Genomic DNA, 18,248 nt, shown 5'->3' with positions numbered 1-18,248 from the left:
GTTTTATGTGCTCCTGAATCTAATAAAAGTGAATTTTTAAAGGCTACAAACAATACTCTTAACGGTCTCTTAGACATGTATCCCCTTAGACTATTGAGTGAATGAGGCTTTTCTGAAAATTAGCATTAATTGAATGTCCTTGAGGAAGAGACTTCTAACTGTGACCCGCAGGCTAAAGGTACCCTCAAACCAAGTACTGTTGGACCCATATTGTTAACGTTTTGGAAAATTTTGCCAACATATACATTCTAGCTGTTCCTGCTTTCTCCATGGCAATACTCAGCTAGAGCTGAGTAGCATTGAACCCTTTAGGTGGCTTGAACCTTTTGGGTGCCATTTTTCATTACCATATATTGTTGTTCTTACGTTCTCTTGTTGGAAGAGTTGGGATAACAAACTAGTTATTGGATCTAGATCTCATCACATCTGGGGAAACTGAAAGAAAGACTACAAATAGCTAAGGAAAAAAAAGAAGAGAGAACATAAGGTTGATTGCATTATTATTAAAATTATTTGTTGTTCCTCTCTGTGACATAATGGTTTCTGGCCCATTTGATCGGTATTGGCCATAATGTGTGCTTTGCAAGATACAATGGGAGCAGAAATGATGTGTATATAAACTGTAAACAGACTGAATGGATCTGACACTTCTCTTCTCCTCTTGCCATGAGAACGACATATCCCAGATAGGGGCTGCCTTTTCCCAAAATAAAAAAGTCCCATGGAATACAGCTGCAACCAACCCACAGCACAGAGCCTACAAAACTGGAAATAAACCTTCATATTATAAGAACTTTGGAGCCATTTGTTACTGCAAAAGAACCTAGTAAAAGCTGACTGATATGCAGCAAATTTCATATACAAACTGAAAAAAACCGCTGTGTTTAATATGCCAAGTGTGTCTAATGAATTTAACTTAAGAGGATATTAGGAAAAAAGCCACAGTAAGAAAAGAACTGTAACCAGCAAATGGAAGATAGTGTGACAAAATTCTCAATAAACTCAGAAAAGAACTACAGTTTTCATGTTGTAAAAATTGCATATAAACTAAATGACACTGTTAAGTGATTTAAATATGTTAATGGGAAAAAAATTGCCCAAGTCTCAAAACCTGGCCCTGCTCATTCATCTGAATCACTTGGCTGAACCCTGTAGACCTCCGAGAACATGGAAAGGTGATCACTGCGATGCTTCTTTGGATGCATTTAGAAACTGATTCTTATAATCTTACTGAAAACTTCACACATGATTCATCTCACAGTTTCTTAGTTTTAAATCCTGGTATCATTTCAAAGTTTAATTTTGTAAAGTTAATAAGGGACAACAGGTTTTAAATAAGAGTCAGGCCTAAAACGGAAAGTGATCGATTTTGAAATTCCTTCCCTACAAGATCAATCTGGGTGTTACTCCAGACAGGCACATGCCCCTTGAGATGAACACTCACACACAAACACACAGACACAATAACAAAAATAAACAAATCCAACGACTTGGGTAAGATGCCAAGCAGTGCCTGGAGGATGAAAAGCCATGCACACTTAACCAATGCTCAGTTCCTGTGATTATCAACAAGCATAGCTGACTGCCCGGCACCTACCAACTACTCCACATGTGAGGAAGCAGATTAGTGTCAGGGAATATTCAGCTATGCACTGAGGCACACCAGCCACTGTGCTCTCTAAGGCAGCTAATGTTAATGAAGGAAAAATTCAGCCGGGATAGGAACTGCCTAGCTTATAAATAAATGAACACCAATGTCCTATATAAGCCAAGTACTCCTCTTCCTTTTTAAAATCTGAAATGTCCTACTTAATAAAAGGCAACTCCTGAAATAATTCAATGCTTACACTTGCTCCATTACAAATGACATTTCTCTACTCCTTGAAACATTTCTTTAAGGCATTTAAATGTGTACAACTTCATGATAGTGTATCTCAAAGTATGGCTCAAGGCCCCAATGAGTCAAAAATCCCCTGGGTCACTCATAAAGAATGCAGAGTCCCAGGAAAGACTCCACACTAAGGAATCAGAATCTCTGAGAGTGGGACTGAGGAATATAAGTTTTCGGCAAGTCCTCCAAATAAGTTTCTTATACAGCTGCTAGAGTTCATGACAAACAGCCTGAAGACACACCGTATCTTATATGTCTCTGGTCCTAAAGTGCTTGTTTTTATTTTCAAAAGCACAGGTCTATCTAAGTGGAGCAGAGAGAGGCCAGCTGTACTCCCAACCCGTTCCCACCTCCCCCCTGTGGCACACAGTGGACTTCCTTTGCTCTCAGTGTGACCATGTGACTGGGGACCAGTCAGAAGAATGTGCACATAGATGACATGGACCATACCCTCCAGGCACCTGTCCACAAAAACCATCCATGGGACATCTCTCCCCTTTTTTTGTCTGCCAGCTGGACCTAGACAGAGGCAGCGACCACGGATTTCAGATGCTGAAATGGAGAGGCATAAACAGATGGGGCCAGGGATATACAATCGATAGCACTTGATGTGGACTTCATCTGCGCAAGAAATACAGTTCAGTTTAAGCTAATCTATTTTCAGGTTTCTTTGTTACAGTAGCTCATGTAATCTTAATTAAAACACTAGTACATACAAATGTATTTTTACAGCTAAGCAACAAACATTTAACTCTCCCTCTTGCTAGCACACAGATTAAGTCTTAGGTTTCACCTAGTGCTGCTATGTTTTTTTGGTTTCTTTTAACTAACAAAAAGCACTCACTAACAATCATTCTTAATTCCTGCTTAAGATGTCAGGAATCAAGGCCTTTACCATCCTTGATTTGTACTAAGTTAACAATGCAATTTTTACTTAAAGCAGAAAACACCAGAGTTCTGCTATCTTTAAGAAAGTTCTTGTCGAAGCACTATTGCTGTAAACAGTGGATTTAAACTTCCAGCTTATGCACGTGATTTTTTTTTTTGATGAGCTTAATGATCCTTCTGACTTCTGTCTGTGGGTGGATGGAATCACAGCAAGGAAAATTTGGTGGTCTTTCGGGTGGGAGAAAATGATTTTCTTACTGTGCTAAAGCAGACCATTTATAGGATCTAAAAATTAAATGGGGGTGGGGAGCAAACTTGAACCCATGCTGCGATGATGAAATATATGCGGAGCAGTCACTGGCAGCCCTTAACTTCTGGGGAAACTCACTCTTAGACTGAACAGGTAAATAATAATGAATGCACAGTTTCTTTAAATTGTCTTCTGTGACCCTGCCTCCTTCCAGGGTCATTTGTGGTGTATTCAATGCAGACTTCAATCATAAAAGGATGCTGGAACAGCCCTGGGACACTGGTTGAGACATGTAGCTTCTTTTATCTTTTATGTTAAATTTCCTATTCTTACATCAGTTACATTACCTCCCCACACCCACATTGATGTAGCCCTAACATCAATGCCCTTTGCATTAGCCGTGAGCCCTTGGTTGTATAAAACAGAAACCCACCAGACTCAGCTTAAAATAATGAAAGGAACAGAATATATATCCATATACTGGGGCTGCTGCATAGCACCCAAGGGCAAGAAAGCAGCTGCCAAGGGAGGAAGCTTGGAGAGCCTGCGGCGAGGCAGTCCTCAGTCCTTACGCTGCCCCTGGTTTCTGTGTGTAGTCTCTGCAGGGCTGCATCTCTGCTCCATGTGCATCAGATTTCTTGGCATGATAGAAAGAGCCTGCATCAAACTCCCCAATTAAAAAACTGTAGCCTGTCCGGTCAATTTTCAAATTGCCAGGAGAGAGCAGCTGATTGGCCCAGCTTGTGTCAGGTGTCCTCCTCTGGGCCAGTCAGCTGAGGCCAACTGATACATGCTAGGCATGGGTCCAGCCGGTGGAGGTGATGGAAGCAATTCCCAGGAGGAGAGGCAGTCACTGATGCCTGTACAGGGTGGGCACCTCAAAGGCATCTCTATTCCTCTATCTCTAATTATGTTGTTAAACAAAACACAGTCAAGCCTAAAATCTCCTACCACAGATAATCCAACCCTTATGGTTGGAGGAAGGAAACCCAAACACTTTACAGAACCATGTTTTCTAAAATGGGGTACAAATATTCCAGGCAATGTGCAAAGGTACCATGGGGTACATGAAGAAAATATATTAAGCCCTCTTTAAACATTACTTAGATATTTTAATTTTATCTTTCTACCTAGTAAATATATTAGGTTTATAGCATATTTTTATCTATACAAATAAATCAGACATTTCAAGAAGTTCACATATACTACCTTCATAAATCCTCACGACCACCCTGTAAGTTCTGTGATTATTTCCTATTTACACATAAGAAATAGAGACTCAGGGGTGAGGTCTTGTACTTCCTATGCCTCCCGGGTACGTCCCAGTGTGTGTACACGTGTGTGTACTGGTGCTTAAAAATGTTTTAATTATACCAGTTCATCTATCAAAAGGGTTTGGAGAATGCTGTCCTAGAACACAGAAATTGTGTAAATCAAAAAACTGAAGCCTGTAATTTTTGTAAGCATAAGAAAATTTTCCAGTAAAAAGCAACAGATCTAGGTCTGTAGCCCATATTTACTGTTCTGTGTCTTTGGACAAATCACCTAACTGCTCTGAGCCTCAGCTTGTCAATGTAGAATGAGAGTGACACTCCCTTCCTTGATATTATGAACAATAAATTGTCTAGTTGAATAATGGCACCTATTATTGTTATTACAGGGTTAACCAGCCACCAGCAAACCCGCCTTTCTCACTTCCTGTGGGACCATAAGCCCCTGAGGACAGGGATTCCTATTTATCTTTCTATTTCCTTGCACCCTGAGAACAGTGCATTTAACAGGGGCAGTGGTTTGGGTGGGGTTCAAAAATATTGATTTGAATACATTCCTATCAAATTTATCAGCAATGCTTTCAGTTTTTTCTCTATTTAATACTAAGACGGTTCAAGCAAAGGGCCATATATATTACAGTAAAATAGCACTGTAAGACATAAACATCTTTCACACATCAACGGGTATTTGAAGGATGCATGAGTATATCAAAATATGAATAAAATAAATGGATGGATGGATGAATGGATGGATGGACAGACAGATGAAGGAAGGAGGGCAGACTCAATGAATATTTTGAATTCGTAGTTTCCACCTTCAAGCACTTGGGAGAAACTCAGGTTTTTTCATCTCCATTTCCAACTACAAAATGGATGTTCAGTAATTGACTATTCAAAAAAACAGATATTCCCTTTATAGATCAAAATATTGACTGTTATCCACATAGTAGCAGCTGAGGTTTATGTGTCAACCGATTCAGAACATACTTGTCTGAATACAACTACGAATTTATTAATATTTTGGATTCCCATAAATGTCAACAGTCACATCATCATTGCCATATATTCAAAGAACAGTTTTACAATTGTGATCTAATATTTATGCAGTCTACAGATAGATTCTCTCTTTGCCGTGACATGTTAACATACCCCTGACTCCCAGGTTTAGGAGCAATAAATTAGGAGCAATATTTCATGGTGCAGATAGATACTTACTCCTCAATAACCCACCAATTATCTACTTTATCTTGATTTCACAATTTGTGACGATATAAAGATGTGCTGCGATGCAACTTTCAGATACATTGCTTTAGGGAAAGGGAAACCCTTGGGTCCTCAGAGAAACATTTAAATAGTGACCAGTGATGCCAATGTCAAGGGAGTCAGAAAGCACATTCTGCCCATGAACATATTATGTATTCTTTTCATCAAAGTTTTGTAAAAAGCTACTGTTTTTAATTTGACTAAATTACAAACATGAACAGTAGAGGAGTGTAGTTCAAGGAAAAATGAGTGCCTGAGACAAGATGGTACTAAGGTTACACATTAAAGTATTTGGGGAAATGTTTGCTTTGGGTCAAAATCACATCCCAAAGCACTAGGTAATGTCTCATCACCTTGAAGTAACGTCTAGCAACTGCACAAGTGTTTCCAGAACACTCCTACTTGGAAACTTTTCTTCAAGTTCCCCCATCTAAACTACCTGAGATGACTTTTGTTTTTTGGTCCTAGGGAAAGAAAAAAAAACGTTGATACAGAGGGTGTAAATCCCATGCCATCTGATTATGTTGCTAACAGTTCTCACCTCTGTCACACCAGGATTTACAAAGCGATTTTTAGCATGAAGTCACTGCATCCTCCACTACCTGGTATTTGGCATCTCACACTCTCCTTTTCACATCCTAAAGGCTATGTTGTTGTAAGTGGATGGCAGTGTCCAGGGCTGTCATTGCAAGAAGACTATGCACAGAGCACACACATGGGAAGCTGGATCAGAGACCAAAGCTGTTTGCTTATGAAACACTGGGAAACACCCAGGTCTATTCTTTACTCAGAATAAATCACATCAGCCAGCCTTGGACAAAAACCAATGCTAATAACTTGATTAACCTATGAACTCCTGTCTAATTAGCATTTATCATGAAGGGCCCATGAACTAGTCTTGCATCCTTATTTATACTAGGATAATTTTTTTGTGCATTTGAATTTATCACGATCTTGTAGTGATATCAGCAACTGACTGGTAACTACACGAATTCTCAGCTTTTCACACTATTGGTAACTAGATTAATAATTAAGCTACAGATAATCCATGGCTGGTACTGTATTTTTGGTTTTTCACCTCCTGATTTTCCAGCTAATTTTCAAAAGGACACTAATTCCTTTCACCTTAGAGAGCTGCTGGATCATTCTGCAGAGAAAATGATGAATAGGAAGTGGCAGAAAGGTCACAGAATGAGTGGGAGATAAGACCCCTCTCAAATGACAGTAACCTGCGTTGCTTAGGAGTTACGGGGACTCCCAGGAAACAGTTCTAATTGTCACCCATCATGAAACAGTTTTTCCTTCTTATGGCATCACATAAATGGCGATCGCTCTTAAGCAAAGCAGCCCCAGGTTGCTGCCACTTTCTGTAAATTTTCTGCAAAGACAAATTAAATAAGGGAGTATGAATAATATATTCAGTTTCCGTACTTTGGGACTCCTATTTAGGCTCTTTTTTTTGCCTATCTCCCTTGTCACTTATCCAGTTCCTCTCCAAACTTTTAATCAAAAGAATCTCCGAGCAGATGATTTATTTCCACCAAGAGCCAGCACACTGCTTAGCAACTAAGCAGCACTCAATAAATAGAGGGTACTACCATTATTTGTTATTATTATTATTATTTCGCCCCTGTGTCTATTCTCTCAGGTTGTGACTCTGTTAGATCATATGACAGATGAATAAAATATGATGGTGTCTTTGGTAACCAGAAAATAACATCGAAATTAAACATTTCCAACCACTGAGAAGGGACCACATAGAACTGAAGAAGTGTGATGACGCGTAAAAGTAACACAGCGGTGAAGACAGGGAAGGGAAGCACGTGTCCTGCAGGGACCGTGGGACTTTGTGGGAAGAGGACAAAATGGATCACAGTGGGGCCACGAGTGCCCCGTACCACATGTGCTGATAAACTCCTGAGTCACGGCTTCAGCTGCTCTGTGCTGCCTCACATCCTCCACTGGATTACAAGTCCCCAGGTCCATAAGGGGACGAAGTGGGGCTGATACCAGATGCTGTGGTCAGAGTTCACTGTCACCTGTCAGTGTCTGCACCTGTCTGCTTGGCACCCAGGGCATATTAGTTGTTAAATGTTTCTACTTCTAGAAAGAGAATGTGCAGTGCATTCTCAGAAAGCATTTATAACTGACCAAATCGAAAAAGGATTCCTTTATTCATTTCATGAATGTGTTCATTTGTTCAACCGTTATTTACTGACTGCTTGTTATAAACCTGCCTTCTGTCTGGCACTTGGGTGCAGAGCAAACCTGGACACAGCCTCTGTCTTCAAGAAGCTCCCAAACTGAGAAATTAGGGCAGCAGATGTAAACTGTGACTTGGCCTACTCAACATTAGGTACACTTGGATCAATGGCTATCCTGTTTTCAGTATATACATCTGATGCTCTGGTCCCTATCATTTTCCTGCAGAATCTAGCAGGAAGGAAAGTATGCTTTTGTTCAGTTGTTTGCTCTGCTGTGCATGCACCGGGTTCTTAAGAGCTAATGCACCATATCTAGGAAGATTTCTTTCCATCTTCAACAACAATTCTACTGACTTCCACAGTCACCCCAGAGTGTGAGCTTTAAAAATGAAAAGAGCCACAAAAGGCAGAAAGAAATCAGGATGTTATTACTTAGGAGAGCTGTGATTGGCTAGCAGTTCTCTAATTTCACGACAATAGAAAAGATTCATCTTTTGGAATGTGTTTTATCCAACAGCTTATTAAGATACTCTCACTGTGTGCATGTCCAGTCAACTCAAAGATCCCCTCCTTTGTTATTAGTGGGTACACCTAATCATAAAAATGCTTAAAGAAGATCACTTAGACTCTTAAATTGGGTCAACATTTCTAAAACGCATCATAGACAAGACTGTCCAGCTACTATTTTATGTTGATTAAAAAAATAAATTTTATTTTGACACCTCCTTACTAGGTGTAGTTCTAACCGTTATTAGTGTCTATCTAACGTATCACTCCCTTTTTTTTTCTCATAATGAAACCCTTCTTTTCCTTCCAAAACTATATCTTTCTCAGCCCAGTGCTTGTCCGTAGATGGAGCTGACTCTGGCCTTCTGCTGCAGGGAAATCTCATAAGCAAGGCTGATCCCATTAAAATAAGGAGCCACTGGGAACAGGCTGTCTGGTCCATTAGGATCTTTAGCATTAAGGACCATAAGAGCCTGGAGTTGCCAGGGGCCACCTGTGCCACCACAGGGAGTCTACATGACAATGGAATCAACATGGAAGGAAGCAGAGCCAAGAAATACCAAGAAAGACCAACCGCTTATGAAATTGGTTAAACCACTAGGTCCAGTAAATTGGGTTCTCAGGAAGCAAATATTAGAGTCTGGGATAAAAGATTTTAACCAATGATCAAAAACTGTGAAAGCAAGTAAGCAGAAGTAGGATTTGAGATAAGAAAGAAGTCAAATTGGGGTGATCTAAAAAGGCCTTGGTCATCCTGGCAGGATGGATTGAGTACTGCCCACTAGAACGGTCCAGTGTTGGGCAGAAATGGCTGACCCCTTACGTCCTCTCCTTGTTCAGTCACCAGATGCAGGCAGTCCCTGGAAGGCTGAGACCCTGGGTAAGTGGGTCTTCCAGCCAAGGAGGTTGGAAAGAGCTAGAGGCCAGTGGCTGACCCCACTGACCACAGTAAGGCGAGTCATGATGGATGGCACATCTCCGTGTCAACATACAGCCCTGCTAGAAAGCACATGATCAACCCAGTTACATGAGGCAGTAAACTCCCTATTTTCTTCAAGCCAGTTCGAGCTCAGTTCCTTTTCCTGCTAATCAAGGGAGTCTTTTGCGTCCCTTCAAAGTCAAAGATCCTCTGGAACTTCATAATTTCAGCAAAATATATCCTCCCGAAGTAGACTGGGGAGCCCAATTTAAACCCATACCCACCAACACGAGGGCAAGCATGGTAGCTAATCAAGGCCCAAATCTTCAGTTTGCAGCTGGCTCAGAAATTTCATATGATCAGATACTGAAGATGGGAAACGTTTGTTTTATTGCGCTGAGGGTTTTGTGATTAAAACTGCCAAGTCACTGAGTGACAAGGACTTTGGTTTGGATGTCACAGAACAAATAAAGTCCAGCATATTTTCATTTGAATAAGCCTTACTGTGATGGGAGGACGTCTCAGTTTCGCCTCTGGCCAGAAAGATCCTCTCTAACCTATTTATCTGTCAGTAATCCTCATCCTCTCAATAACAGAATGTGTTTGTTTCTCTGAGAACAATGATTCATACATTAATAATGCCCTCTTTGTTCCTGCAAGTGACCAAGTTTGCAACAGTGAGCATGAGAGAGAAATCAAACCGGCCCTCCAGGCTCTTACTGGAGAGCAGTGCTTATTACATTATTTTCATATGTGAAGAAGTTAATTTTCACTCTTGGTAGCTATTTTGTTAAGCCTCTGAATTTCCAGCAATATTTCAATTTATACCAATGTAGCATGAAATTTGCAATTCTAATACCCCAATAAAAATGATGTGAATATACACACATATTTCATTTTCAATACATATTACACATATATCAAGAGGTGCAACAGCACATATAAATAAGCATGTGTAAGCATGTATGTATGAGGCAGGAGAGAGAGAGAGATAGAAAGAGAGAGAAACTACAAAGACACCAATGTATATCATGGTCTAAAACTAATAAATGACAATAGCGTAAGGATGAAGCATTGTTTAGCACCATTAGGTAACTGAAATGAACTTGATTTTGCTTGCCTTTAAAACCTTCCTTGTTGGAATGAGTAAATTATGTTTATAAACTCCTCTGGACAGACTACTTTTTGTAGAGTTTCTTATATTCCAACTCGACTAACAGAATCCAATTCTTGGATTATCAAGTTTCTCAGGGTAATTTATAGAAGCAATAACAGTACATATACTGTGGTCTTGCCCTGAAACTTATTTAATAAATAGAAAAAGCAAAAACAGAGCACTTGTTACCTCCAGAGTGTGGCGGGGGCCCGCAGAGCAGGACGACTCCCTGGCCTTCACGCACTGACACTGTACTTCTCATTTTGGTTTTAAAATTTTCCAGATCTGATTTGAAAACAAAACAGAATTTCAGAAACGACCATACATTTAAAATGTTCACACAGAGACATTCCTTTCTTTTTTAAGATAATAAAAAAATCTCTTCTCAGGAACCTAAGGAGGAGAACATTCAACACTTGCTTTGAGAAGGAAAAGTAGGATTATGATTTCTTTATTAAGGGTTCTAGAAACTCAGCAATGGAAATAAAAATACATACCCATTAACCCTGTGAATTAAATCCACATACTCCTTTTTATTTATAGCTGTAAAAAAATACAAACTGTTTTTATCATTGCCCAAATTATTTTTTTCAAGTATTTAATAAAGCAATTAAGACAAGTACTATTTTGATCACCAGTGGTTATTTTTAAAAACCAGTTAATTTCTTTCGGTAACAATCCAGGATAGCAAATTCCAATTCATACTCTCCAGCTTAAATTACAGCCTGGAGAAAATTCTATGGGCTCCATTTTGAAGAAAGCTTAAGCCTATGGGGAAAAAAAGAAGAAAAATTTGTTTCTCTAAACTCCTATTTAAAAAAAAAATACTGTGAATTCCATAGTTAATATACTCTGTGGTGTAACTTTCTATATCAGAACAATTGCACTGTCAATTTGTGAGAGAACATACTCATTTCATAGCTTTTAAAGGTTGATATAAATTGCCTATGTGGTGACTATGAAAAGTAAGGCAGTGTATTATTTTAAAATACAACTTGAAAACTTGCAACTTTGCCTTGAAAAATACAAAAACCAAAATAACCATCTTCAAATTGATAAAACTACAAACTGTAGACATGTATGACTATTCTAAGCATCATAAATCAATCCATTAAAGGGAAATAAGAAGGCCTATGTGTTTCATTTTATTGTTACTGAAAAATAGTATTAAATTGCTAGGTTATAAGTATGGAATAAAGCAATTCAGCAAAACTCACATATGTGTGACTATAAAAGGAAAAAATAAATAGTGTTTATGGACTTATTTTATCCAGAAGTTACCCTACAAAAATCATATAACGTAGCATTATATCATCTTAAATCTATAACCAAATGCAGCATTATCAAAACATTAAGGCTCTTGAAGTGTTAGAACTGCAAAACTGGACCATCCAAATGTTTCCCAAAGACTAAATGGGGGAGTACATCATATAAGAATGTAGCCCATACATGGAAAAATACTTTCAAATCATGATTTTTTGACAACTAAGTACTGATTTCCTGTCCAATTCCTTGTTTTCTTCTGTTATATAACTTCGCCTCATCACTGATTTTACCTAGAATATGTCAAAAAGGATAAAAAAAGTTCTATAAAAACTAATAATGTCTCTTCTCTCCAAAGGTGAAAATCTTTTTTGCCTAAACACTAAGACTGTCTGTCACAGGTCTGTCCATTGCTCTAGGCATTTGCAGTGATACATGGGCAAGGAACATTATTTTTGGATGCCTGATGTGGCCAGTTCATGCAAACTATGCATCAGGAAGAGCAAACAAAAATAACTGTAGTGGCCTTAATTGTTTTCCCAGCTCTTTTTTTTTTTTTTCTGGAACCCTAGGGACTATAGAGATAAAAGTAGTATAAATAGCTAAAACGTTTCAGATTACTGAAATATCCTGGCAGATTACATATGCAACCCAAACCCAAGTCAAGGCTGCATATGGTCCAATCTTGACAAGAACTGTATTAGAATAAGCCCTGTTCAGGAGTCAAAATAAATAAGAAGTCACTCCAGAAATTATTTGGTGAAACTGCTCAGATATTTCTTCCTGTCTCCTAAGTCTTGCAAACTGTGACATTATTCTGGAGCTTCTAATTAGCCACATTTTAAGAAGAAACCGACATGATAAGGAGCATCTACAAAGAACTACAACTAGCATCATATTGGATGGTGAAAGACCGAATGTTTTCCACCAATCTCAGGAATATGATAAGGATGTTGACTTTTGCTGCTTGTAGCCAACATCATACTAGAAGTTCTGATCACTGAAATTAAAAAAAAAAAAAAAAAGAAGCATACAGTTTCTAAAGGAAGTAAGACCCCTATTTGTAGATGATATGATTGTCTAAATAGAAAATGAGAAGGCATCTACAAAAACAAAAAGCAAACCAAAAAGACTCCCATTACAAAGTAAGCTAATTAGGTCATAGGATACAATTTCTAGAGAATAACAACACACCTGCAGAAATCAAAATTAAAGACACAAAACTGCTTACAATCATTTCAAAGAAAATACAATACTTAGGCATACAGATAATAAAACATGCAAAGGATCTATATGCTGCAAGTTACAAGATACTGATAAAAAAGAATCAAAATCTAAATAAAGACAACTACTATATTCATGGATTGGAAGACTCAGCATAGTTTCAACTCCCCCAAACTGATATATAGGTTTAACATAATTCCTATCAAAATTCCAGCAAGGCTTTTGGTTGCTTTGTTTTACTATTATTATTATTATCATTATTATTATGGTACATACAGACAGGCTTATTCTAAAATTTACATGTAAAAGCACAGGCCCTAGAATAGTTAAGACAATTTCAACTAAGAGGAATAAAGTGGAAGGAACCACTCTACTAGTATTAAGGCTTATTATGTAGCTATAATGAGCAAGACAGTGTGGGACTGGCAGAGGGACAGACACATATATCAATGGAATAAAACCGAGAACCCAGAAACAGATGCACACAAATATGCTCAGTTGATTTTTGACATAAGTGCAAAAGCAGTTCAGTGGAAGAAGGACAGCTTTCAATAAATAGTGCAAGAGCAACTGCATAACCACAGGGATAAAAATGAACCTGTCCTCAACCTCATTCATATGTGAAAATTAATTCAAAATGGGTATAACATAAATATAAAACATAAAAATATAGAAATATGGACCATTTAGAGAAAAATATAGAAGCACATCTTTGGGATCTAGGGTTAGGCAACAAGTTTTTAGGCTTGACGTTAATAAACTGGGCCTTATCAAAATTTAAAACTTTTGCCCTGTGAAAGTGCATGGGAAAAGCATGAAAATACAGGAACAGACCAGGAGAAAATATTTTCAAATCACTTATCCAGTAAAGGAACAGGATCCTGAATAAGTCCTCTTAAAACTCAATAGTAAAAAACAAAACTATCCAATTAGAAAACAGGCAAAACAATGAACAACTATTTCACTGAAGAAGACAGAGAAATGACAAGGACATGAAAAGATGTTCAACATCATTAGCCATCGGGGGAATAGAAATTAAAACTGCAATGAGGTATCCCTGCACACCTATCAGAATGGTTAAAACAAACTGCAGCGACAACACTAAACCCCAGAAAGGATGTGAAGAAACAGAATCGCTCATACACTGTTGGTGGCTCTAGGATTGTACAGCATTTCACAGCCACTGTGGAGAGCAGTTTGGTAGTTTCTTCAAAAACTAAATACACAATTGCCATATGATCCAGCAATTGCACTGTTGGGCATTTGTCCCAGGAAAACAAAAACATACATTCATGAGAAAATCTGTACAAAAAAGACAGCTTTATTCATAATAGCCATGAACTGCGGACAACCCAGATGTCCTTCAATGAACGACCAGTTAAACAAACAGTAGTGCACACATATCCTGGAACACTACTCAGCAATAAAAAGCAATGGACTATTGATACACCCCCACCCTTGAGAATCTTCAGGGAATAACATTAAGTGAAAAAAGCCATCCTGAAAGGTAACATGCAGTATGACTCCATGTATATAATATTTTATAAATTACAGAATTTCAGAAACAGAGGATGGATTAGTGGTTGCCACTGTTAAGGGAAGTTGGGGGCAGGGATATGGGTGTGGTTATAAAAGGGCACTCTGACCACAGAGTGGATACACAAACTATACACAATACCATCATATAGCACTAAATACACACACACACAGACACACACACACAAGTACATATACAATCGGGGAAATCTGAATTAAAAATTAAAGATAAAACCCAGCTCTCCATATTTCTTTACTTTGTTTCTTCTTCAACCACACCACCACACCACAAGCGGCTCATCTTGATTGCCCTTCTGGTCACCAGCTGTGCTGTGCTGCTCTAAGATATCCTAAGGTCTGATCACACCTTGGAGACAGTATCTCCCAAACTGATACCAAAGGGAGGTATGCAGAGCCAGGAGAGAAATACACTCCTTATTTTGATTGCCTTCCCTATGAATATGCACATGGAAGATTCTTGGTGTATAAAATACTCTACCTTGACACCTGTCTGCTAATTTTATATATTGGGCTAGGTTTTCTACGGGCTGCACTTTCAAGTTGATCTCCCCACCCCACGGAGAGGAAGACAAGACTGCAAGAACGCAGCAGCAATAAACACAGAGAAAAGACAGGGGTGACGCTGATTTCCTCTGACACTCATGTGCTCAGTTTGGAATCTGATTCCAATCATAACATACGGCTGGTGTTGGTTTCTCCAAGTGGGTTCATCCTGGTAGGCTCTCAAGCAGGATATATGAAATGTCATGTAGTATAACTGCAGGGCTAAAGTGCAAAAGCCTACCTCTGTATGACTCAAAATCAGTCAAAGAATGACTATCATCTCCCAACAAGTCAGTTTGGGAAATGCTGTGTTCAGCTCAGCAAAATGAGTGTTTTTATGTGGAAGATAGCAGAGACCAAAAATAGAATGAAATATGTGCTGATAACTTCTACTAAGGTGGGATGAATGTTACAGAATGGCCTACACATTTTGGACCAAAGAATTCTGTGCAGAACATTTTATGAGAAATGCTGGCAATGGCCATATGTTGACTTGGGTACACGTATGTGCAACTGGGTATGTCATAAATATAAAAAAAATGACAAGAGATGGCAAGGTAAAAAAAAAAAAAAAATCCCCCTAAGAGGATTAAAATTGAACATAAAAGCAGCAATAAATCTGCAATTGCGGCCGGCTGACTAAATGGTCCTAAAGTTTAAAAATTTAGAGCTCAGTCTCAAAACACCTCGTGATTACTCACAATTAGAGCATGAGGAGCTAATAAAATCAGTATCACTGAAAATTGCATGTGAGCTTTACTACTTGTGTGACACAACCCTATTTTATGCTATGAGGTGAAGTGTTACCTGTTCAATTAAAATGCAAAGTGCTGAGCAACACCAAGAGTTGTCAATTGTAAACGGAACACAGATACAAGCAATGGAATAGCCTTCCATGCAAAATGCCTTAAATTTCTTTAATGTTTAGTGTTGAAATGCTTAGTGGTTTGTAGTTACCAAATTAAATCATTGCCCGAACAGTGTAAATGACAAGATTGCCTTTGAAAGAATCAGAAAGCTTCCAGTAAGAGAAAGTTGTGCATGTCTGCAAAACAGTTGAGAAAAAAAATGCAATGAACACATCCAAAAAGACAACAAAAATCAAGACTGCAGTTCGGTTAAGGTTTTTATCTGAATCTCCCCAGTACCAGATGTTGTTATAGATAAAGAAGATTCCTATGCAGTGATCCAGCTTCCATGATCACCGGTAAAATTTCAATTAGTTGATAAATCTCAGTAAAGCATGCCCTACTACAAAAAGAAAAATACAATATTGTTCACTGGATGATCATGACTTTTCCTTTTTCCTGACACATGTTGAAGCCGCTGGAAGATATCCCAAATTTGAATATAACATATAACACAGAGCCAACTGACTTAATCATCTCCAGTAATAGCAAAGCCTAAACTTAACCATTATTTCCTGCTTTATATTTCAACCCCCAAATTCAAAGTGTCTCCTCCTATTTTGTTCCCTTTCCTATATAACATGTCAGTCCAATTCTCAAAATGGTTAATCAACAATGAAGTTTCTAAGGGAAAATTCTACCAACCATGGCAGTCTATAGGTGTGTCCTAGGAAAATAAAAATGTTTCCTAATGTGAAAAATGACTTGCTCAATAAAGTTCAATAGTATCTTAGCTTATCTTCCCCAACAGCAGAGCTAGGAAAGGACTTGAGTGACCTAGTATACATAGAAGATGACCTCAGAAAGGAGGAGGGAACGAGTGAGGCAAGTAAAAGAGGGGTGGAAGAAAAGCCACCAATCGGGTACATCACTGAAGATGCCACTGTAGTCAGTAAGAGATTGATTCTGCATGAACCACTGATAAGTGTACACAATGCCTTCTAGAACTGTCGACTTGAAAGATGGGAGGCTGGGGTATTTGAATACAGGCTCCCAACCTTAATAGGGAAGGGTTTTCCCTGGGGGCAATAACGTCCCCCTACCCATCACAGCCACCACTGTGAACTTTCATGGAACTGTTCCCCCCAGCCCCGTCCACTGCACATTAATCAGAGGTGGGCAGAGGGGATATAACACATTTAGGGGATACCACAAATGTCTACTGCCAATAGATTTCATACTTAAAAGCCCAGCCTTTCTAAAGGTTTTAAAACAGGTTTGTATTGTAAGTTTCCAAGCAGATTTAAGTATTCAGTATTTTCTAAGCCTCCTTAGGAAACAGGGAAGCACTTAATAAGATCTTAACATCTTCAGGAACTGGTTTTGTTTTTTAAACACAGTTGAAATACTGGCACAATGGGTGAACTTTAAAAAACCCTTCCTTTCCACATAGGTATTCCACAGTTCAGCTTCCTCTCCGTCTCCCATCACCCCATTGCTCCAGCACCCCCAACTCTCAGCCACATACACTGAAACAATAACAAAATATTTGGATTTCCCCAAGCACAAAATGCTTGTCAAAAATCATGCAATGGTTCTTCCACTCCTTCACTGACACTGCACTTTTATTCAACTTCAAAACCAGTTTCATCCACATCCCCTTCTTGAAACTCTTGAAATTGCCTCCATCCTTTCAATTCTGTATTTTCTATACTTTTCTATTCTTCCATTTTGTTCTCCTATGCTGTGGGTCCACCGAGATTAAAGCACTGTCATCTTCATCTTTGTACCTCTAGGCTATTACATATTTGCTGGCATTGTGTGGTCATCAACTATGTCTGAAATGAGTTAAATCTTCTTTGCATCCATCATATTCTTTTCCTTGGAATCCCCATGGTGGGTGCCCTACCAAAGTTAAATCCTCTGTGCCTGGGTTGCAGGGTTCTTAACTTTCTACCAATACAGTTTAGGAAAAGGAAACAGAAGTGTGCACACCAGGGATCCTGTTTTTGCTCCACCATAATCCAGACCTGCAAGACTGGAGGAGTTACCACTTGATCATCAGTGCCTCCCAGCTTTTCATTTGTAAACTGGGGACAACACCTGCCCTCTGAACCTCACAGGGTTTTTTGAGAGAGGCTCCCTAGTATCACAGATTTGCAAGCCCTTCAAAAAATAAAAAGAATTAGAGAAGTGCAAGGCTCCATTATTCCTTCTGATTCTCTGGTTTTACAGCTATCCTTACTCCAGTCTCTCTCATCTCACATATAATACAAAGATCACGTCATCTAAAAAACAAAGCCTATCTTCCAATAACTCTCATGCTCTACTTTTCTTAAACAAGTCCCCCATCCCCCCATGACCATCTGTCTGTTTCCTCCCACTTTTCAACTTGGGCTGAGTTTAAGTCTGTGTCCTCTGGAGTCAGATAAACCCAGCCACAAATCTCTTTTCTGAAACTTAA

General features: G+C 38.8%; 1 protein-coding gene across 1 annotated transcript in view; it reads right to left on the bottom strand.

Annotated features, from left to right (window-relative positions):
- Window positions 1-18,248, bottom strand: part of CNTN3 (contactin 3) — a 320,713-nt gene that overhangs the window by 142,220 nt on the left and 160,245 nt on the right. The window contains exon 6 of the mRNA XM_057706594.1: window positions 10,539-10,634. Within this exon, the coding sequence (XP_057562577.1) occupies window positions 10,539-10,634 (96 nt within the window). The remainder of the gene's footprint in view (window positions 1-10,538; window positions 10,635-18,248) is intronic.

This window comes from Hippopotamus amphibius, chromosome 13 (genome assembly GCF_030028045.1).
Source record: "Hippopotamus amphibius kiboko isolate mHipAmp2 chromosome 13, mHipAmp2.hap2, whole genome shotgun sequence".
Lineage (NCBI taxonomy): Eukaryota > Metazoa > Chordata > Mammalia > Artiodactyla > Hippopotamidae > Hippopotamus > Hippopotamus amphibius.
This window is presented reverse-complemented; position numbering and strand designations above follow the sequence as displayed.